The sequence below is a fragment of the Bombus bifarius genome, unplaced genomic scaffold, assembly GCF_011952205.1.
Source record: "Bombus bifarius isolate JDL3187 unplaced genomic scaffold, Bbif_JDL3187 scf7180000007977, whole genome shotgun sequence".
NCBI lineage: Eukaryota > Metazoa > Arthropoda > Insecta > Hymenoptera > Apidae > Bombus > Bombus bifarius.
In genome coordinates this window covers 3,937,638-3,961,894 of record NW_022884362.1, presented here as the reverse complement: position 1 = coordinate 3,961,894, position 24,257 = coordinate 3,937,638, and the positions used below count along the sequence as shown (strand labels likewise).

Genomic DNA, 24,257 nt, shown 5'->3' with positions numbered 1-24,257 from the left:
CTGGCGCAACTTCGTTACAAAGTCGATCTAAGAAGCTGCGGACACTGGGGTGTCCGAGGTTACCGAGATTTGCAACAATAGGGGGAACAGTAATGGAGTATCGACGATCGACGGTAAAGTCTGTCATTGATGATACTTCCAAGAAAGGTAGAGAACCATAATGGCGAGCAAAATAATTTAACTTAATTTTTAAGAATTTACCCCTCTGTTGCGTTCTTTTGGTCATTTTGCATGTAATATATTATATATTATATTTGTATATATTTATATATGTTATATTTTTCTATTTGTAGAAAATCTCTTCCGAAGGATATGATAAGAATTAGAAAAAGAAATGAACGATGTAGCTACTTAGATGTAAGTTATTCGTATGCTTCTTTGACAAACCTAATGTTTCTAATTATAGATAGAAACATAGAGCCATTCTATAAGGGATAAAAAAAAGAGAATACAGTTCCAAAGACTTTCAAAGTCTCTTTATCTGCAAATCAGAATGTAATGATTCAATAGAAAAACAAAAGCCATTCCGTCATACGTGTCGTAAGCGACTGCTTTGCATATAGATTGTGCATACCTATGTTTATAACGTGCAAACGATCTTCCAGAATTGGTATGAACAGCGTTTATTGGCGGGGCCTAATAATGGCCGCAAAAATATTTACTAAAGTGAAGTAAAAATTTATATTTGCTATAGCCAAGGTAGATGCCATCTGCTGTATCCCTGAACTTTCAACTATAAAAATACGACAGGGCAAACCGTAAATTGTAAGACTTGTAAGATCTACAGCTGTATCCTCACTTCTCGTGTACGTATGTGCATCTCAATGAAAATATACGTGTACGATCGATTTCATTCAATACAAGATTTTATCGAGTCTCTTCTGAGATCCTCGTATGTATACATTTTATCATGTATTACATTTTTATCACCTTGTTTTAAGATCTTTTAGATACTACATAGCAGAATCGTGTTAATGTATAATTTAAATTAAAATAAAATTACAAATTGGTAAAATTACTGATATTATTATTACGTATGTTATTAGGTATATATCATTAGTAAAAAGTTCCTGCTTTTAGTAGTCACTGTATAGAACGTTCCATGTACTTATCCTATCAGCATTCGAATATATTCGATGACAACCTTGTTAAACGCAATTTTCAGAAACGTTGCCCCCTCGTTGCGAAAACACGATTCGCGGAACTTGTTTTCGAGGCGAAAATTTATTAAATCGATCAGTGTGAAAAAATGTCAGCTAATGCGCAAAATTAGAGGATATTATGTGGACATTATAGAAGGGAACCATAATACGTTCTAAACGAACTCTAAGAACCTCATAAACCAGACTTCTAAGGGGGCAACCTCGGCTTTTTTTATCGGACCAGAAAAATCACGGTAATTTTCGAAATTACCAGATCCTCGTTACCATCATTACGACACGTACTTCTCAAGAGAAACAGAAACACGAAAGCAGGAAGTTTTTGCTTTAACCCAAAGAACTCCAAGAACGTAATCTTTTTCCTTTACATCAATTTCAGTTTCAAGCATGCTCGTAATTAATATACTAACAGTTGTATCTCGTTCAAACGGCAATGAAGTGTTATTGCACCCATTATACAAAAGTCGACCGATTGCAACATCATTTTGCAATACTCAGTTGAGAAAGATGGTACTTATATATATTTATAAATTTGATTTCGTAATATTTATACAGTTAGGATTAGAGCACAGACGTCTCTACGTTTATTTGAAAGTATAGATAGAAGTATACAAAATGTATACGATACGCTAAAATATATAGTAGAATATCCAAACTAATGTACTTGGTGCAGTTAATCGCCATTTAATAGAGATTTATGTAATCTCTACCTAAGACCATAATTTGCATATGCTTCGCGATCTAGATATAATATTTGATAGAAACATATAAATACAGGAATTAATCAATATTAACTTCGAAATATAATGAAGTTTTTATAACAGATTCATAACTATTTTATCATAAAACAATCTCTGTTCCCTTACACGTAGGTTGAAAGAATGCATTACGTAAAAACAGAAAAACCTTCAGCACAATGCACTTGTAACAAACAATCCAGGAAGAAAAAATGAAATAAATTACATACTCCGCGTATTTTCACCCTCAATTGCTTAATTTCACCGGAGATTAAGTAGAGATTAGTTGCTACCGAGAAAACTGAGAAGCCCAACGATCAAAAGCTTTCTATGCATATAAAGCCTGAGAAGATTTTATTTTATTAAAATAAGAACACTAAAACTCGGGTATTAGTATAAAAATTGTAGATACACTGTTCACACAAAAATCGTATAAAATATAAATGTGACCTATTATTTCTTAGTCGCAATAATTTTATTGCCAAACCGCTGTATTGATAAACTATCACAGTGAATGTCGCTACTTTCCCAAACTTTTCACCGGTTGTATGGAAACCTCGAAAACGATCTATACAGCGTATTTTGGTGAACGTTTAAAGTTCAACGTTCTACAGTCCTCTGATCGTTTCAGTGAATACAAGTGGCAGATATTTCTTTAAAAGTCGACGTGTATAATATTGAACACAAGAAGCACGTTGAACGTTGGAAACTTATGGAACAGTGTAACTGAAAAATCATTTTTTCCTAAAACGTGATAAATATATTTTAGAATGTTATTCGACGTCTCCGTTTAATTATCTTCTGCGTTCCGTAGAGTTTGAAAAAGTCGACGATACAGAGATCCAGCGAACAAGTGGAGCTACAAAGCCGAATGATCGAGATGGAAGAGAGACTGTTCTTGCGAAGTTAATTAATCATGCATGCCTTGTTCCACAACGTACCAAAAAATGCAGCACGAACCATCAGCGAGGAAAGTTCTTCGATGATATTCGAAAGGCTTGACGAGAAAAAAGGATACATTCTGCGGAAATGGGCGGAGAAAGTCCATCGTAAGTAAGAACTACGTTTCCACGGAACTGCTCAAAAATAGAAGATTGTTCGATGTTCACTGCTGGATATTAAAACAATTGGCGATTCTTTTCATTCCACGTGCATGATGAAATTACATTTTTACTTGATTGAAGTGAAGTTATGCAATGGAACATCGCCATTAGCAGGTTTCCTAATTAAAAAGAAATAATTAAAGTACAAGATTTCGTTTGAAATAATGAGAATTTTAGTGAAGTTATTATCTTTCTATTTTGAAAATAATTAAAGAGACGTAACTTTAGCTTATGTAAAGGCTAGTTAAATGAAATGATTTCATTTCTTGAAATTGTTTTTTATTTTAGTCGGTAATTTCGAATAGGATAATGGATTTAATTTAAAGACAATTTTCATAATTTTCAATTTTCGTATTATGTATATATTTAAGTAAATAATAATTTGTCAAATATTTTATTTAAATGATCCTTAGACTTTGAGCACTACGCTTCGTATAATTGCGTCGATCAAATCGAACAAAATCTCATTCGATGATGTTGTAAAAGTTGACTGGCTGACTCACCAAGATGTATAGTAATATGGAAATGAAAGAAAGGAGAGTAATGACGCGGCAACCGAAGGAACGTTAATTATGATAATTGCAGAAATCAGAAGTTATTACTGTGAAACGTTGGCATTGGCTCGTAGCGAAACGATAGAATAAAATTGATATCGATCACACGTTGCAACTACTACAGTTTTATAAATTAACAAATATGTATAGAAAATAGATAACTTCTGAGAGGATAATTTGTTCCTGTAGTTTCTCTCTTTGTCTCCTTTTTGTTTGATGCGAGGTAAATGCTCTTAAAGATTGCCTATAAGGAAATGGAAAGTGGCTCGTTTGGACACTGCATTAAACACGCGCTTCCTTAAAAGCGAATGCTCATAGGACAAAGAAGGAATGGTTTCTGTAAATATATTTAACATGTATAATAGAATATATTGGGTGGTTGAGGGTGGTTACAGAGAAAAAAGAAGTCGAAAATATAGAATAAAAAATTTTTTTTTGTTTTTTTTAATTTTTCCATCGAGACAACGATCTACAGTAAGATCCGTTATAACGAGAAGTGATAAAGTGCACGCGTACCGAGCGAAAATTCAAAGTCGATTTTCTCGAAAACAAAGCCTCGAACGAAAAATTTTTATTCTATATTTTCGACTTCTTTTTTCGCGTAGAATTACCCCCTTTCCGCTTGTACCACCAGTTACTAACCACCCTGTATATGTTATATTTACAACATAAATTTTTAGATATTTCATGTGCTATCTTCTAAATGAAATGTAAACAATCGTGTTTTTCTTACATTCAAATTTCTTTATTATGCAGTTTAGTATCTTTATCTGTTGTGATATATTCAAGGTGCACTAGGTATGTGGCAATATTGAGAATATCTTGGCAATCAATAGATCATAAATACCAGAAAAAGTAACAGGATATTATGTTGTGTGCTGTGTAATAGTAAGAAAGTTAATTAATAGTACAAGGAGCTAAGCAATTTTTCTTTCGTTTTTCACGCTATAAATTTAAAATTATTTCAATATCACGAGTATGCAGGTGTTTTCAGTTGATGCTTGCGAAACGTTTTGCCAGAAATTATACTAAATTCGCTGATTACATACTAGAATTGGGGATCCCGAGATTCTTGTAAGTTCATAAAATGAATGTATTAGCAGAAAGATAAAGTACGATCGAAAAGAAATTATATTTCCCTGTCACGGTTCTTAAAAAGTTGAATATTAAAATATCAGAATTAGAATAATTTTATATATTTTAATACCACTATCTCTATCTAATCTTTTTTAATCAATATTGAAATTTTAGAAGTGAAAACTGATTTCAATTTAAAAATTATTCCATTAATTGATGATCTAATTTCATTTCATATTGTACAAGAAAAACTACTAATCGTTTTCTTTTGCGTGTATAGAATGTATATGTAAAAATGCATATGAAATGATGAAATATTATTACGAAAAACGTAATCGAACGCGAGACTTGTAAGATGAAAATTAGTGGAACTACTTTTCATCTTACAAGAAAGATACATAACGTGGCAAATTATCTAACGAGATTAAAAAACGTAATAACTATACATTATGATATTCTAAAATTGAAAGTACGTTACCTTCTATTCTCTCTCATTCCTTCGCTTCTCTTTAAAACTCTGCCGTTTTGTTAAAATCGTATCTATGAATATCTTCCTCTTTTATATTCAAACAAATAATGAACAAAATTCGTTGAAATCCTCTCTTTATGATATTCAAACAAACGTAAATATAAAGCAACAAATTTATAGAAGGCTATCGTAAAAATACATTTCGTTATATCCAGAGAAACGCTTGTGAAGCGGATGTCGAATTTAGGAACAAAAAGTAGCGATAGAATGACCTCAGATTGGTGGTGAAATACTCATTAGTTAATCGTAATGCGGAATTGCAATAAACATTCTTTATAAATCAAGTTTTCGTAACCCAGTTTGACTACTATTTCGTTGCAGCGAAAAAACTGACTTTGTGAGATGTTGCAAGGGGATGCTAACATTAATAAGAAGGTTTTATATTCTCAAGAAACAATTGCCATATTTCAATTTTCTGATTTGTAGAAATGCATAAAACATTATATCCAGGTTCCAAAGCAAACCTGAGAAATATAAGTCGATTACTTATAATTCAGTAGAAATAGATTGACTATTTGTTCTGCTATAGCGAAAGTAAAGAGAGTTGCAATTTATTTTTTCTATTGTTTCGGAATTAATATAGGTACGTATGTATAATAAATCATAATATATATGTATACGTACAATCCATGTATGTCATATGTAATTTAAATATATATACTTCCTTGATAATCCATCTTACATTATTGACTCTTATTTAGTTAAATATAAAGAAAGATTTCTATCGATATACGTATATTGCGTTAATTAATTTTCTATTATAAGTTCGATTTAAAATATTATTTTATAATTATTTTGTATTTTCGACACTAGCGCAAAGCGGCAGAATCGCGAACCTTTTGTACGAGTTACTCGCTGCTCATAAGATAATATACAAGTCGGTAAGTAAGGGTTCTGATATAATCGGAATTGCACTACCTACAGTTGCAAACAATAGATCATCTGTTCTCACCTATATTTTGTCAGGGCTTGCGCTATTATTTTAACGTTAACAATGATAATTAATCTTAATTCTTTTATCAAACGGGCTAATGATCTTGCTGTTTCCATTTCCAAATTTATTTTAAATTCTTACAATTTTACATTCTACATTATTAATTGATTACATTACGAAAAATTTTTTCATTGAAACATTTTTCATTGAAAAAAATTGCAAATGGGCAAAAAATTTATCTATAAAACTAAAAACAAAATGCAATGTAAAATTGATTATAGCAAATTAAACATCAATGGAAATAGTCGATTTTTTCATCAAAGTACATTATTCAATACAACGGAAGCAGTGTTCAAAATGTCTTGCTCTTTAAACATTGTTGCACTTAAAGTTACATTAAACTAATTTACATTACAATAAAATTACATTAAAATAATTATAATTTTAATGCACATCCGACTTTTCTGCAACAAGATTCTCAATTCAATTCTCACTCAAATCTACGATCTATAACCATAATTATTTATTGTACATCGAATATTGTAGTGTAACAGTGAAAATGCTGATTCAAGAAATGTCAGAGCGTGTTAGAAAGAGGAAAGCCGAGTGGCGGTGGAAAGGCGTGGTAGAAGATCAGAGTGCAATCTGCATTATTCTGTAGCTGAGGCGCGCGGGCGGCCATCAAGGACTCTTCAGGTCAACGTGATCCAATCTGCCGTATAAAACGCCCCTCTCGACGGTCCTTCGAGCACTGTTGTACTTCTCGTCGCCCCGTTGTCGTTATTTCTCCATTATGTATGCGATATTCGTAAGTACTCGTTTTCAATGTTACTTCGAAACTTTTCACCACGCATTGTCAAAATCCAACAAAATCGATTACTTTTTCGTTGCATCTGTGGTATACTTGTAATACCACGTAACAAATATGCCACTCGTTTCATCGTTGTTACTTTTTTAACTCGCCCCGCTTTTGTAGCAGTTCATTTATATCTCATCGAGCGTTAATTCGAAGGAAATACAAAGAATAAGTAATTTTGTTTAGGAGATGCTTATTTGTTCGACAGAACACTGTATTAAATGATTTCCATATGAACATTTTGTTTTATTAAATATTTCAAATCTATTATTTAAGCTTCTATAATTATTTCCTATCTTCAAATATTGCTGACTAACTGATATTAGACATCTTGCTACCATGTAGCAAATATAATGTGTTTAGTATAACTTAAAAAATAAAATAAGATATCGAATACAAATTAATTGAACTGTATAATTCATTGTGACAACAATTACATATCTCGCTCTTCTCTACTTTGTCGTTTCTAAAGTCATGAACTTAAATTTCCAGGCGTTACTATTCTACACGGTTGCATTGGTCTCGTGTCAATCGACGAATAGACAATACCAGTCACCTCAACAGGCAGCAATTTTGAGTGACGCAAGATATCTAGCTGGAGATGGAACCTTTGGCGCCGCTTATTCACAAGAAGATGGTGTGGAATTCAAAGAGGAAAGCGACGTTTACGGGAATCGCCGTGGGTCTTACTCCTACGTCGATCCTACGGGTCAAAGACGCACAGTGACATATACGGCTGGGAAAAATGGCTTTCAGGTACGTTAGAATGTGGCAGAAAATCCTAGTTCTTTTTCCATTTAACATATGTTTCTTTTATTACATATGAAAAATAAAATATCAATATTGACAAGAGCTAAGCTATTACAGTAATGTGGAAATTTATATAAATTTTGAAGTTAGAAAAACTAAAATTATTATAGCTTAGTTTTATATCTCGTTCGGTGAGATAGAAATTTGTAAGTAAATATTGTATAAGAAATTTTTTAATTGATTGATGGTTATTAATAATAAAGTTGTCCCTTTCTATATTTTTCGTAAATCATCGCAATTATGCTACTGCAATTCATCGTTCACCCTCCGTATATTTAGGAACATTTAGTTACTCCTACACACTTGTTTACAAAGATACGATAATTTATTGAAGCACAATTAAGACAAAACACCTTCTAACAATAGTACACAATTTGAATAACTTTTCTCACGATAAGCTATATTATTAATAGCTATTTGAATATCACACTCATATAACAAAACTCCCTCGTTACTAGCGAAATGATTCGTTTATGACATTAAATAGTAAATAGTAAACGTTACAATAGTTGCTTTGATATTTACTATTTAACATTTAAATATTATTCCGATTCACTTTTCCTCTTTTATTTGAACAGGCCACAGGCGACGGCATTCCCGTTCCACCCCCGCAAGTTCCACCTCAACCAGAGTACGTACCTCTACCGCAATACAACCCACCCGATTATCAACCACCGCGATACAACCCATCCTTGCAATCGTATCAACGTCAGAGTCAACCAGTTTATGAAGCACAACCAGCGCCTCAGCCCCAACCTCAACCTCAACCTCACCTTCCACCTCAACCAGTGTATCAATCTCAACCACAATACCAACCTAGACCTCAACCACCACCTGAAATTCAATCCATCCCTTCCTACAACCCACCGCCACAGTATCAACCTCCGGCTAGACCATTACCACAGTACAACGCTATAACGACGCCACCACCTCGAAGGTTTTACCCACCTGGAAAGTTGAACTTCAATAGGACTCCGGATGGCTACTCCTACACGTTTAATAAAAGTTAAGAAAAAGGTAACTAGGAATGGGAGTAACTTCTAATTTGTAATTTGTCACTCGTAAAATTTGGCCAATAATATGGAAGAATGGAATAATGTACGAGGGGGCGCAGGTTGTCATTTTATAAGGTAAATTTAGAAAGATAAAGAACTTTCATCTGACGAAATTCGTTCATATTAAAATTTTAAAGAAAATCGTCTTTTTTCTTAACGATCTATTTTAAACTCGAGAGAGAATTGATTAATTGATTATTATGTGTTAGTTTGTATGCATCTATCATTTTGTCGATTTTCTTCGAGGTGTATGGTTAATATTTAAAACTTACTGGGTTCAGAAATAGAATGTACTTATAAATTAGGATAAAATTGAATATCGTGTAAATTATACTTAAAGAGGAAAGGAAAAATGGAAAGAATAATTAGAATAATTCTATTAATTTGTGAATAAGTCTCTGGAATCCTATTATAGAAATTATATGACGCAAGAGATTTCTGTGTATTATAATATAGATTTTCGCTGTGTATTGTGTAATATATTGTGTACTTTTTGTAATTTATTAGAGTAGAACTAACCTTAGAATATTTGCTAATTTGCTCTTATTATCATTTATTCTGAATTTAGAGAGCTACATTTTCAAGAATTTCCACGTTTTATTTTGTATATCGTAGTTTAATAGTTAACATAATGTTTTTCAATGATAGCCTATCTAAAATCTATTAAACCAAGCGTATCACAAAATTTTCGAAAAATTCTAAGAAATCTACTATCCGTAAATATCATAGGCGGAAATTAACAAACGATAAATTAAATGTGAGAGCATGCATTCATAATTAGGAGATTGTAGGTAGCCAGAGCCTTGTCCATGATCTTACTGCAAGGTACCTCGCGTGAAACAAGTTGAACTTCCTCTGAAACACTGCATACAATCTATATAAATTCTTGAGGAAACGAATACAATATTTATTTTGCCAATTAGGGAGGATTCCTTCGTTCACTTACGTTATCGCTAATTATGGGTATAGTGTCAGGCAAATATTCGCGATAGAATAGATTAGATTAGTTGGAAAGTTCTATCGACTTCTTTCACTTAAAGTTTCTTTTAGTTCGATAATTTATATCCGCAAATATTCTATTAGCCAGAATAAAAATTTCCAATTACAAGGAAGCATTTTCCTCATAACATTCGCAAAGTGTACCATGAAATGGAGAAAGTATGCTTCGTGTATCGATGTGTCATTTCATTATGACTCCTAGAAGAACTCCTAAAAAAGCGAAGAAATTATAAATTCTATACTTCAGAGGGAAAATGTAGACGATAAGTTTGAGTAGCGTTTCAGCAGCGTAAGGCGAAGAGTACCAATTAAAATTTCTCACTGAAGTGTTGGAATGAATTTAAATGGAGAGAAAGGAGAAGCATTAAATAAGAAATGTCGATAAGAATTTCCGACAGATCGGACAGTTCGCGTGAAATTAGCAGCGGCGTCATGTAAACTATTCAGCATTTTACAAACTCCATTGCATCGAATTTTCTTAATCGCTTCGATTGGACGACGCCCTGCGTTTCGCATAGCAATTCCCTGTACAAATGCGAGCACTATCCCGCGCACTTTGGGGTCACGTTACTTTCATTGAACAACCTTTGACGTATCCCATGCTATTGCAACGATCTACGAGGGATCCCACGATCCATGAGGGAGGATACGTGATCTTTTAGGTGTGATTCATACCTTATTGTAAATATAGGTTGAACGTGTAAGGCATCGCCTCTTGAAACAGGTTTCAGTAGGTTACAATAATTTCAATTATGCTTCATATCCTACTATATTGTATTATATCTATTTCTGTAATTGGAACAGAAGACTAAGATAGGATAGAAGTGATCGAACTAATTTCTACATCTAATAAACTGATATAAAAATGTACATGATCTCATTTCCTCGTTATAATGTCTTATTTTTATTGTTCTTGTATTACTACATTTTTCGTCTCTGGTATTATCTCCAGCTCGTTATAATTAAAATATTGTAATAAATAAAATATACTGAAATAATGTGTGAAATTCTAATAAAAGACGGCAGTAGTTGAACAAATGACCAATTAAGAAAATTAAATGTCGGATAAATATTATTAAATAATAACTAGTAATTTAAAATTCAATCGAAATATTATAGTAGCGTATCACGTAAATGAAATCTCACAAGTAAAATAAGTATAAGCACATAAAATAGTGTGCATTTAGAATGAAACGTACCTAAGTACATATACAAATAGAAACAGAAATTAGAAATACTTATTCCAAAAAACATATTTAGACCGTAACCGTTCAAATTTACCTCGTGAAATTTGTACAATATTCGTCTCTTAATAGTCATCTCCTGAAACGCCATACTTTTGCTCTCACCTATCCGTCATCGAATGCAACTGGCACGTCATGTCAACTACGCCCAGCTCGAAACGGAAGGAAAGTTAGGCAAAGACAAAGAAAACTTAGACAAAGGGACAATTATCTTATTATGCTGGCTCGCGAATAATACCCGTGCAGTTGGAACGAAAATAAAAATGTAGTTGAACAGGGCGTCCGTTTATCAGTATTGGCAATACGGGTGCGGCAAGGCAAACCGGCCGTATCGAAGCAGGAACTCGATATCCTTAGTAGTGGACCCAAAGAAACGCATACCGTAACGTTTCGCGTCACGTCGATGTCCTTTAAGAAAGTCGATCACGGAGTTAATTTATGGCCAAACGGGTGCAGTTCACGCTGGATGCAGCATGCGAGCACCGGTTACATACTTGTCGAGCCACTTGAATGCCCTGCATCCGTGTTACATTTGGTCACTTCATCCATTTTTTTCTTTTTCCATTCTACTGTCATAAGTTGATAGATAGAATTATGACAAGCTTTTAAGCTTTTAGTATGTTTCAACGTAGAGAAATTAGTTGCTCGTATACTGAATTTTTATTCAAATTCGTAGGTATTTTTATGGAGACAACTTGTATAAGAAATTTGTCTTACTCACTGAATATCATAATAAGTGACTTACTTCGAAAATGTTTGTATATCATGCGCGTCTTGTAAATTTTTGGAGATTTAAATTTCCCATAAATACATAAATATACCCAATCTAGTTATCAAATAGCTTATTTATAACAAATATCAATTTCTGAAGCTTGATTAATTTAATGAAACGCAAAAAATATTGTTGAATAATATTTATAATATGAATAATGTTTTTAAAATTCTTATGCTATACAAAACAAACAAGATAGGAAAACTAGTATGCCATGTATTACATTACGCGTTTCTCCAATATTAATTCAGAATCATTCGAATATATTTCAGTAATGTGAAAGGCAATGTTTTACTTTTTCAGTTGTCTTTTATTTATAAAGGTATATTGGTTATACATTTCGTTTTATGATTATGGCAGTAATATACTGACTCTGATTAGCTGCGCGTGACATCAACAGTATAAAAGTAATCTAAAAACAGCTGCTAGAGGCAGTGGCATCAATCATTCACTCCTCACAACAGAAACAAACAGAAAATAAGAGTAATAAAAGAGAAAATAGAAAAAAACATAAAAGAACGAGAAGAACAACTCTCATCTTATCTATATTAAACTTATACTTATTTAGAAATTCATATGCCAATGTGCCTCCTTAACACGTTTCAATTTCAAATGATCAAAACGAAATCGGATAAATCCCAGAGAAAAGGCACTATACGTCTATTAAATATAATATTCCACTCTCGACCGTACAAAGTACCACGATTATAAATCATTACGCTTTACATCGCATAAACGTTTCATTTCCGCATGCAATTCTCCTCGAAACAAGAAAAAGAAAAACTCTAGAAGAAACGCTGGATCGCGTTAGATCCTCGATAGACATATTATTGCAATCTCTACAAATTTACATTTTCATCGACGGCGTGCAAATGGCAGGCGTAATTTTTCGAACTATGTCATGCTGATTTCTGGTACTCTTCGTTCGTAAAAATCAAGACCGTAAATTAGTTTTCATATTTGCACCTTCGTGTCGGTCGTTGTTACACTCCGTTTAATCGCTCCATTTAATCCCTTTAATCACCTCTTTTTAATTCTTCAATTTTCTATCACTGATTCATTGTGACATCAAACACAATAGACGGACGTGGGAAAAGTGGAAATCCGCTTACACGAATCGTTCAGCTTTGTATCAAATCTTCAACGACCTAACTCCAACTATTCTAAATTCATACAAACTATGTAAAAGATGTTTCTCGTTAACTGCATTACAAGAAAGGCCGGCATTTTTGTCTTATTTTTCTCCATTTCCTTTACATCGTTACTAATTAAGCCGCTATAAACGGTTATTGTTTATGCATATTTATCGCGCGAGTGTCAGCGAACGTTTTCTATCAAAATTACTCGCAGAACCTCCTTTTCTGTCTTTTCATTCACATTTTGTCTTCATTTTTCGTCTTCGTCCTTCCTTTTCTTCGTAACAATCGCAACTATTGTCGATACGATTAACACTATATTGCACTAGTTAGAATTATACAAAATATATACCTAACGGTATAGGTATAGCTTTTTTCTTTTTCTTTCTTTTTGAAGTATACCATTTTAGGCACCGTTATCCTGGAAGTAATTTGGATCGAAAATAAGCCGGAAATGAGTCGTACGTGAGGCAGGAGGCACGGCAGTTTTAGCAACATTATGTTCTCGCTGACTATATAATGTTTTATTCTAAAGACGAGAGGAAGAAAGCGCTGTAGAAGCGAATCCTATGAAGTTATTGGAAGAGACAGTTTGTTCACAATGCATGTCTCTCGCGGGCACTCGATGAACTAATATTGTGAAACGATATTGCTGCTAATTTTTACATTGAGTAATAAAAAAAAAGCGTACGAGGTTTCCATTGATTAAAATTGAATTGGAAATCGGTAAAGTGTAATAAAAGAATGTTGAAAGATTAAAAGGCATTAGATACTCAAGCTTATAAGTACACGTACTTATAAGTACACTTTTGTTTTTTCATGTTCTCATTAACTGTAATAAAGCGAAAATCTGTCGTATATGTAATATAAACCCTTCCCTGGTTAAGTACATATTCATACTTCAGGTACCAAGGATAATCGTAACAATAAACAAGTTTTTAAGCAAACAGTAAAAGAAATCTGCTTGATCTAGAATAGATTATAGAATATAAAACATCTGGGTATGTTTTGTCGTATCCGGTAAAATATTTGTGTATCAACACTTACGCTACACAACAATAAAAACTACACGTTTGGTATTATAAATCGATAATGTGGCTAATAATACATCGCCTTTGGAAGATCAATGAATTTCATTTAAAAAAGAACAAAAATAATCATATAATTAGAATATAACCTTAACAGATAGTCAAATAAATGATTTTTAAACTAGACAAAAAATTTCTATTTAAAAAGAATTTCTTAATCAAATAATATTCCCGCAAAAGCAATTACACGCAACACCACATACGCACCGTTTTAAAGCGCCGAAACGTATAATTTAAAAAACATAATTACTTCGAAACAATAAAATCTTCAAATTGTGAAACATACGAAACAGGTCGTTGATCGTAAAATGTGTAAAAAGAACTATAATAGCATTGAGAACAAACCTGTACATTACATGGCAGATATTGCTAATGGCTAAAGATAGCGGAAAGCTAGCTATGTAGGAACGTATACTATTAAGTAATCATACTTAAATATTGGCGCAATAGTATAATCTCTTACCATATAAATCAGTATCGCGTCAATACCTAAATACCTGACGAATATAATGTATGTCCCAATTTATTATATATAATATTCGGGATACACAGTAGTACTCCTATGTTAATTCGAAATCTTTAATTTCGGTGATATGTGCAATGCAAAAAAATATTGTTCTCTGTTATTTCCTGAAAGCAGTGCACTTTATGTTTATTGACTTGTGATCAACTATCGGACGAACGAATTATGCGATATTCAAAGGATTCGTACAACAATTTTTAAAAGTTGTATTTAGTTTCCTTTGCAGCGTGAAACAAACGATAAACTGTGTGTATCCGTTAATATTTATAGAGAAATATACTACTGTGTATCTCTCGTTATAAATCAGTACATATTCATTACAATCACAATACGCATGACATCCTATGCAGAAGTTCTGGTCAAAATGGAGTAGAGAACTTGTACTATGGTAAGACACGAATCGATGGCGCATAATGACAGGAAGGATAATTCTAGCTGCATAATCCCGAAGGATCGACCAGTCCACGAGCGATCAATTCGGCCGTTGCAGGATCGCTTCCTTGTTTACCACTCGAATGCTGAGATGGCGTTTGCTGCGCGTGAGGTTCGAAATGGGAACGTACGTGGAACATAAATTCAGCCTTATCTGTAAAATCTGTACGGCACATAAGACAGAAATGCCTCTCAGATGCGTACGCTTGCGGAGGAGCTGTAGATCCCGGGAAATATGGTGCTGCATGTTGTGGCGGAGCCGATGCTTCCAAGTGAGAACTGTAACAGAAGATGTTCAATTACACAACAATAAATTATCAAACAATTAATGATGATGTATGTATTTTGAGATAAATACGTTCATTACGAACAGTTAGAAATATGTTCTTTCTATTTTCTTTTCAATTATTTATAACATTTTTCCCAACATATCGAGAATTAAATATTGCTAAATAATATAATTATATTACTTACATATTCCATGAATTTCTATATTGAAGCTATTATAATAATTGCGTACAAAAATTTTTCAAAATTTCTTATACGCTAATGAATATTGTATTTAATAAAAGTATCTTCTATTAATAAATATTATTTCTTTTATATTCTTTCCAGTGAAAATGTTGTTTTAGAACAAAATTTTAAATATTTATATTTACTACTACAGATGTAAACATAAACAGAAATTACCGAGCATGCTGCATCCATTCATCTCTTGTGGCTAATGCTCGACCGCATAATTCACACGCCCAACTAACTGGTTCTTCCTTCAATTTGTGTATAGTATCCTGCCGAGATTGTTGCTGCTGCTGCGGTTGTTGTGCTTGTTGCTGTTGTTGCTGAGCTTGTTGCTGTTGCTGCTGTTGTTGCTGCTGTTGATCCGAATTCGGAGCTGTAGGTGTAGAAAGTGGCGCCACTCCCGGTCTGTGTCTCAACTTGTTCATATGAATAACTAGTTTATCTCTGCGGGCAAATGCTTTACCTAGAAGCAAAAGCCGTAACATCAGTTAAACTCAAACAAGTACATAAATTATCGTACAATGCAAAGCAACAGTTTAGACACACTTACCGCAAACTTCGCAGGAATACGGCTTCTCCCCTGTATGAATACGCATGTGAATAACGAGTTTATCCTTACGAGCAAGACCTTTGCCACAAACGGTGCAAGCGAACGCCTTTGTCGCCGGTTCACCTGTATTTGTGGCCTTTGACGCAAATCCCGGGCGAGACGTTATATTGTTTGTAGTTCTTAATGGCTGATTTACTGTAGGAGCTCTACTCCCAAACTGCTGATCCATTGCACCAGGAAATGGAGGCATTACACCACCAGGACGCATTGCTGCTGAGTAATCTGGAGACCTATTTCGAATTTTGCAATCAATATTTTAACATTTATATTCTGACAGATAATAATTACTGTGCCTCTTATTATAAAAAAAAAATCATTCCAACGAATAGCATAACAATCTCACTTCTTGTAAGATTTGACACTAGCATAAAAGGAAAACTTACCATGTTCCGATAGAGCGGAGTACGCGTACACCATCGTCATAACCCAAACCATCGTCGGGTAAGGTAAAGGTTGGATTAGGTGTCTGAGGTGTCGCAGGTGGACCAGGGCCAGCAAGCCTCGCTTGTGCAGCTTGTTGTGCCATGTGTTGCTGTACTGCAGCATGAGCCACGGCATGCGCTTCCACATAAGCCGATCGCTGTTGTTGCTGGCTACCATTAGACATCTTGTCCTTATCAGTGCCCTATTAATTATTGTTTTATTGTTGCATTATGTTTTGTACCAGCATAAGTCGTTTTTGAGAAGGACAGGCGCCTTCTTAAGTTTTCATCAAATTTTTTCTTTGATTAGTCATTGAAACAGAGCAAATTAGATGTTAATTCGTAGATGATAAGAGATTAACTGACCTTAGCAATTTTTACTTTTGTGGTAATTTGAAAAATGCCCACTATCAGGTATTCTGCATATTAGTAGCTCTTAACAAGCATATTTATATAATTTAACTATTTTTTCAACAATTAACAGTATAACCTACAGTAGCAACTTCTTAAATTAATAAAATTTTTATTTTTTAAATATTTCTATAGCGATTTGTAGATTCCGTTATGGTGGATACGCGATAAAAGGACCTTTAACTATCATATCAGCTACAAGATAAGACATATAAAGCTTTTTGTTAAAAACTTAAAGCGATTAGAAAGAACTGATGCAAGGAGATCGATTTATTTCAAATTTCGAACTGGACTTTCTCAGAAATGTTGCTATCACGAATTATCAACTTAGTTGAGCAACATGCGGATCACGCTTCCAGAGATATCTTGGTTGTATAAAAATACGAGATTAATTAGGTTAATAAACTCGATTCGTATTAAAACAATCATAAAATATAAGATTATGTAAAATCATAAAAAAGGAGATTGTGGTTAAATTTATCATAAACGATGGAGAAACTAAGTAAGTGGGAAAAATGGACAGATGTATTACGATTTTCAATAACTGATACTTGTCACAATGTTTGGGACAATGGTCATTGTATTAGTAAAATATATTTGCAAAATACAATTATCGACACAATGCGTTTATTTGATTGTAAAATTGAAGGAAATCTGTAGGAATGAACAGCATTTTGCGACATTTCTATCAATTCGAGCACAAAAGCGTAACAGCTTCGAAACCGATATGGGAAAACGATTAATCACGGGAACTGAGCTGAGCGGAGCATGCACGAAGCCGCACTCGGTGCCAAATATCTATTAACGATAATCGATATTTACCAGAAACTGAGTTTCAAATAATTCTTCAGCTAAATGGAACGTATTCGATTCCTTGTGAACTGATGTGAAACATAATTAACGCTTTCCAGAAATGAAAACTTCGGAGGAATATTTTTTAAGTAAAAAAAGTGATGGAAAAATTGGTCATGCAATTTCCTCTAAAAAAACACTAATTGTTGTGATAATTGATGAAGTTCTCCTAATAACGAAGCATTAAGCTTTTCAAAAGTAAAAATTTTTTAAGGAGAATTTTAGAGACAAAGTTCAAAAATATTTTTCGAACTGATAAGAAAATTCAAGTTGCATAATAATGTTCAAAAATCACTAATTATCCGAAGCAATTATTGAAATCGATCTCGACGAGAATTTACGTAGTAAATTCTCCAAAAATTGAAACGTTTTGTAAAAGGAATTCTAAGGAAAAGTTATAGATATTCAACAAGCTGATTAAAAAGTGAAAATCGTGCAATAATCTCTAAAAGCCACTCGTAGGAATACAAGAATATTGAATATTTAGTGTAAATTGCTGGTGATTAAAAATTTGCATAAAAACCGGGGAAAACTCTAATATACTATAAAAGAAGCTGTCGAGAAATCAAAATTTCGTCCACGTGACGCTGGTTCGCGACACGAAGGTATCGGAACAAGCCGGAGAGAATGGTCGTATCGCCGAGAAGCATCACAGAAGCCTGTATCCCCCAGAGACGACATCGAATACATAAAAGACAGGGACTTTCGAAGGAACCGAAAAGATCTGTTCGCGTAGCCTGCTCCGTCAAGGTCCTCCGGGAAAGAACGATGACCGAAACGAGAGAGACAGGAAACGAGAGTGAGGGAAGAACGACCGGGAAGACGAAAGAAGGGAAAGAAAGAAAGAAAAAGAGAGACGGAGAAAGAAGTTAGCTTACAGAAAGGCAGACACGAAGGTTCCCACAAAAGACGAGCAAACGCTATCGGGCTGATCTCCCGGCTCACGTACCTACACACACTTTGTTCCCCTGCAGAGGCCGAGGAAAACCGCACGGTCCCAATCGACTCACTGGGTCGGATGTCCTCGAGGAAAGATATCACTGACACCGTCACAAGGCGAGCAACTCAACGGCACATCACATCAGTGTCCATCGCGCGTCGTCATGCCGCCCGTTCTGCTGGGAGTTTCCGAACTGGGTGAAAAAAATTGAGCGACCACGAGGCTCGTCGTCCAGACCGGAGGTGGCTGGTAGAGACCAGAACACGTTAGCCTTAGACTCCGATAACGAAGAATTTTTAACGCGACAATGACGTTGAGAAGAACAACGGAAACTCTATGACCACGCGCGTTCCTTCTTTTCGCGACGCCACGAAAGAATCTCGCGTTTTACGGGGCAACCAGAGTGTGTCCCGCGGAGCTAGCCGCCGATTCCCGGCGCGGGAGGATGCAAGGACAAAGAGACGAAAAAACGTCTGGTCGAAGCAGAGGGGATAACCCTCTAGCGAGAGAGTGAGGAAGGGAAGGAGAACAGAGAGGGTAAGAAGAAGGAAAGAGAGCAACGACCAGTCGACTGGAGAAAGAACGAGCTATATTCAGAGGGAACGAGGGAAACGAAGGCGACTAAAGAAAAAACCGGAGAGAAAGAGGGACAGAATGTGTATGTGTGTGTAAGAGAGAAAGAGGGGAGGGGGAGAGAAAGGGAGAGATGAGATAGCCGGTGACACACGGATGCAGCGCGGCGTAACGATATCGAGTGGAGGTCTCCACGGAATGCACCGTGGCGATGTGCTGTGGAGAGCAAGACCACACAGGGTGCACCGATCGGACGAAGACAAAACAAGGAGGAAGAGGCGGAGGGAAATGGAACGGCGACACTCGGGTTATGGAGCCAAGTATGCGCGAACTTGGTATAAACGGTTCTATTCGATCGGTGAGACTAAGCGCGTCCCGGTGAGCAAGCGAAATTGGCGCGACTAGGTGCGGGAACAAGCACCGAGCGATACTGAACCGGTAGAAGGGAAAGAAGAATAGGCACGGGAGAAGCGATATGCGGACGAGACGGCGCGGTGCAACGATATCGAGTGGAGATCCCCGCGGAATGCATCGTGGCTGGCGCGACGACGAGAACACGCGAGAGAGAGACAGAGATAAAGAGAGAGAAAGAAACAGAGCGAAAAAGAAGGGGAGATTCGGAGAGCGAGAACGAGAGGAAGAAAGAAGGGAAAGAGAAAGAGAAAGGCAGGGACGCCCTAGAGAGGCAAGTATGCGCGCGAAGAGACCTTCGTGTATACCTTGTGTCGTATACACAGACTACCGAGTCACTCGCTTGCCGGATACACACAATGACGGAAGAGAGTAGCGTAGCACCAGTCGACGGCGGCGTCGGCGGCGGCGCTCTGCAGTGCGTCGGCCCGCTGACCTTGACACTGACATTGACTAAGCGAGCGACTGAAAGAGAGTAGGAGAGGACAGAATCAAATAGAAACAGACAGATAAGGAGACAGAGAGAGACTAGAAGGAGTGACGTATCATTGGATGGTACATATGTGCGATTAGGCTAAACTAAACACGATACATAAACGCGAGCAGCCACCTAGCAGTATATAAGTACCGTTCGCTTCCTCTGCTTTCTTTGCTCCCTAGCTCTCCTCGGTTGACCGCATCAACGATCAACCGGGTAACGAGACTTCGTCGGCCGTTTACGACGGGGTATTCCAGACCTCGAAACAGGTTTTCAGAGGTGTATAGGTCTGCTCCTCGTTGCACCTGTGCCCGGGACAAGGAGATCCAACGGGCCAACTAGCAAGGGAAGGGGATCGAACAATCTTGGATTGGGGAGCGACGAGACGCGTAGTGGAATAGAGACAGAGAGGAGCTGGTGAAAGAAGGACAGGGGAAGGGTAGAAAAGAAGACGAAGGTAAAGGAGAGAAGGGAACGGAGACGTTGTACCCGTGAACGGAAAAGAGTGAGAAAGAAGGAACTAGGCGAGACGTCGAAGAAAAGGAGAACTGACTTTCGCTTTCTGTGCGCGACGCAGCCTAGCCATGGAGAGTCGATCAATAGCGCCGCGACGGTTGCACACACGTATACACATACAGGCACACACATGCGTGCCTTTTACAAACCCTCTATCCCGACTGGTCGCGTGATCTGTCTCTCTTTTGCCCTATCTGTTCATCCGTGTCTGCTTATCTGTATATTATCCCCTCCAGCTGGGTTCTCTGCACGAGGAGTCGCGTGTGTGAGGGTGGAATTATTGGGATCATGCTTCGTTGGCTAAGCAAGGGGTGCGAAGGAGGAACAGAGAGAGAATCAAGGACCTCGAGCTACCGATCAGCGACGCCCCTCGTTCCCTCTCCTTCCTTTTAGTCGGTTGCACGGTTTCGCATGGCCCTCTCTCACCCTCTTCATCTGCTGCGGTCTCTTCTCGCGCGCACATTCGTACGCTTATCGAGCATAGTACAGAGGCGAAATCGGCACGAAAGAAGGTGGAACGGAGAGACAACACTGGGCAGAGGTGGTAGAACGCGAGCGCGTGTCGCGTAAAGGGCTTTTTACGCTGCTCGAAATGTGGAACTCGTGTCGGCCACCCATTCGACGCATAAAGTCACTTTAACGCGTCATGTCGGAAATTGCCACCCGAGTTTACGAGCTTGTAAAGAGTCTCTGGTACTTCCTAGAATACGTACGACCCCCATCGTACGGGGATAGCCTGATTCCTTCTGGCTATTCGTGTCCGGCTCGTACAACGATAAATTTTCCAATGTTGCCCTGGAAAAAATTCTTGCTCTCTCTCCCTCTTTTCTCTTACTCGTTGCCTCCACGAGATACCATGAGCTTTATGTCAGACCTTTAATCTACCTTTATTAAGCGCGCTGTCTCCTCCATTTGTAAGGCACTTGCTCCCAGTCGTAAACCACGTGCTCTCGCGAGGATATTAAACGCGCCTGATGTGTCTCATGAAATCAATTAAGAGCAAATAAACTGGTGCTCCATAAACAAGTATTCCTACGAGTTGCTCGTTTGTTGCTATATTTAGTGGTAACGTTATAAATATACTTTTAACTAGACTTCTTGTGTTTAAGTGAAGTATACAGACGTACCATTCATGCGAACAGAATATTCATTTTTCTTTTTATAGATTAAAAAAGGGTCATATTATACATATAATTTAATCTGTTATTTTTAACTATATAATTTAATGTCGTAGATAATAATAAGCATTGGTCGTTGAATAATGTGAAAATAATAATGGGATGTATAATTATTGTTTTGGTATTAAAGATATTGAAGAAACAGTAACATGTGTTTTAATGTATAACTTTCAAGAAATTAGTGAATGTTTGTTTTTGGAGAAATTAATTTTTGAGAACATTTTTGTTTATTATTTTGAGTCATGCACTATTATATGCATCTATAAATTTATATATAAAATAAATTTAGATTCCTGTTGAACCTTTGTCAGTAAAACACATAAATACATGTCAGTAAAACAAATAAAAGCATACATAGATTATTACCTATTCATTTTCTACGTAATATAAAAACCTTATATTTGTTATTTATTTTTTAAAATATCTAAATTATTATATAAAAATTTAAATAATTATGCTGCATATTTCTAAATTTGTTTGCAATAATATTTCTATAATAAATATTATATTCTAAATTTATATTTACTTAGCTTCTAACATTATAAATCAAAATGAAAATTTCGTATGTAAACAATTAACACCCATATTTAGCTTAACTCGTTTATGCATATATTAAATAATCTGATTTATGTAAAATTAAAATTATTTCAACAAAATTAGAATTAAAGTTCGTTCATGCTTTTCTCACACTACACAATGGGAGAAATTTTATTTGTAGCTTTTCATTCACGAATGACTTAAATTATTAATTGTTAATTAAATGAATTACAGATTAATTTAAACATTTAGACTTACCTGGTTTACCGATGCAGCGAGGTGCTTCAAACTGTCCGCGTAATTTTTTAACACAGTATCGGTCGTCATGCAGCTCACCCGAAACTCGTAAAACATATCCAATTTGTATACGCATCTCTGACAAATATTTTTGGGCAAAGCGTCCTCTTTCGTTATCTGTGATAATATTATTGGTTGAATATTTTGTTTGTAGAAAATATAATCTCCAATATGTATATAAACATGTTAGGTTATATATGTTTGAAGTAGATATCCATACGCATTATAATATTTTGTTAAAGAAATATAAATATAAATAAATATATATATAACATAGTAATTGAAGTGAAATTCAGGAAATAAAATTACAACAGTATATTTATATTTCTTTAACAAAATATTATAAAGCGTATGAGTACCTAATTTAAGCATATACAACCTAACATGTTTGACTTGTCATAATTAACATTTTTTAAATAAATAATAATTTTAAATTGTTGAAAGGTTTTCGGAGTTACTATATATCTCCCTTTTTTGTAAATAATCAACTTTTACTTCTTAATTGCCCTTATTAGTATTACAATTAAGAAATATCACAATAACCTAAAAAGTGACTTATATTGATTATTATATGTACAAAAATCGTGTAATAATTATAAATGTCAAAATGTAAAATCATTAAATCGATACATAGCCTAAGTTGTAATTGTTGAAAATTTCTGTATTTGTAAACTAAAAAACAGAATTATTATAACAGACCATTTAAAAATTAGTTTGCGATTCTTCTTTTCAAAATAATCAATGAAAGTTCGTATTATTTTGTGAACACTTTTGCTTGCTATTTCATTCAATATTTTTACGACATAAACTTCTAATTAGAGCAATGATAAAACGTATTGTAGCAGGTTTCTACAGTTCTCTATTTCCAATATCCTATACGCACTCGTTTTAACATAACGTTGTAATATAATGTTTACCAAAGAGACAAATATTAGTTAAATTTAGCAATAAAGACAGTAAATCTTAACTAATTTTACAAATACAACAAGAAATATGACTTACTACAGCAGGAATGCAGGAACGTATTTTAAAAAGTAATTGTCTCTGTTCGCCTTCTTTGTCGAAGATTTGAAGCTGGTGATTGCTCTTCAACGAACATAATCTACACAATTCAGTGAAACTGAAATCTTCGTTCATTGCCATTCTTATGATTCACGATTAAACACAAACGCTGAACAATTGTTAGGTTATAATGTCTGTGAGGTGTATTTCCACGCACTTTTTCGAGACAACGAAGATTAGCGAGAAAGTGGCACAGAATTATTATTCGTGAACGTATCGAGAAATGAAAGTTGGTTAAAATTTTAAATATTAAAAAACTAGAAGTTTCTAACAAAATTAAAGTAACGCCACCATTTCTTTCCTGCCGTTTCACTGTTGTTCAGCGTGCAGAATGCCTGATCCCACATTGCGCGAAGCTTGACCATCTGGTGGGTGGAGAAGGTAACAACAAAGGGTTGCGTATGATGGTAAAACAGGTAGAAACAGCAACGAGAGCAGCAAA

General features: G+C 35.3%; 2 protein-coding genes across 2 annotated transcripts; one reads left to right on the top strand and one right to left on the bottom strand.

Annotated features, from left to right (window-relative positions):
* The first annotated feature begins 6,738 nt into the window (after positions 1-6,738).
* LOC117204212 (procyclic form-specific polypeptide B1-alpha-like) lies at positions 6,739-10,873 on the top strand. Its single transcript, XM_033441404.1, has 3 exons — positions 6,739-6,902; positions 7,443-7,706; positions 8,339-10,873. Exons 1-3 carry the CDS (start codon positions 6,888-6,890, stop codon positions 8,768-8,770), a joined length of 711 nt encoding a protein of 236 aa, XP_033297295.1. The 5' UTR covers positions 6,739-6,887; the 3' UTR covers positions 8,771-10,873.
* A 1,246-nt stretch (positions 10,874-12,119) lies between these two features.
* LOC117204095 (endothelial zinc finger protein induced by tumor necrosis factor alpha-like) lies at positions 12,120-23,896 on the bottom strand. Its single transcript, XM_033441135.1, has 6 exons — positions 23,756-23,896; positions 22,715-22,870; positions 16,522-16,763; positions 16,079-16,368; positions 15,700-15,991; positions 12,120-15,288 (listed from the first exon to the last, which is right to left on the bottom strand). The coding sequence occupies exons 1-6, from the start codon at positions 23,894-23,896 to the stop codon at positions 15,009-15,011; spliced, it is 1,401 nt and encodes a 466-aa protein (XP_033297026.1). The 3' UTR covers positions 12,120-15,008.
* Positions 23,897-24,257: the final 361 nt, after the last annotated feature.

Coding starts and splice junctions, on each gene's coding strand:
- LOC117204212 (XM_033441404.1), top strand. Junction 7,707..8,338: donor CTGGGAAAAATGGCTTTCAG/GTACGTTAGAAT, acceptor TTATTTGAACAG/GCCACAGGCGACGGCATTCC.
- LOC117204095 (XM_033441135.1), bottom strand. CDS start 23,896: ATGGCAATGAACGAAGATTTCAGTTTCACTGAATTGTGTAGATTATGT. Junction 22,871..23,755: donor GTTCCTGCATTCCTGCTGTA/GTAAGTCATATT, acceptor ATATTATCACAG/ATAACGAAAGAGGACGCTTT. Junction 16,369..16,521: donor CTCCGCTCTATCGGAACATG/GTAAGTTTTCCT, acceptor AATTCGAAATAG/GTCTCCAGATTACTCAGCAG.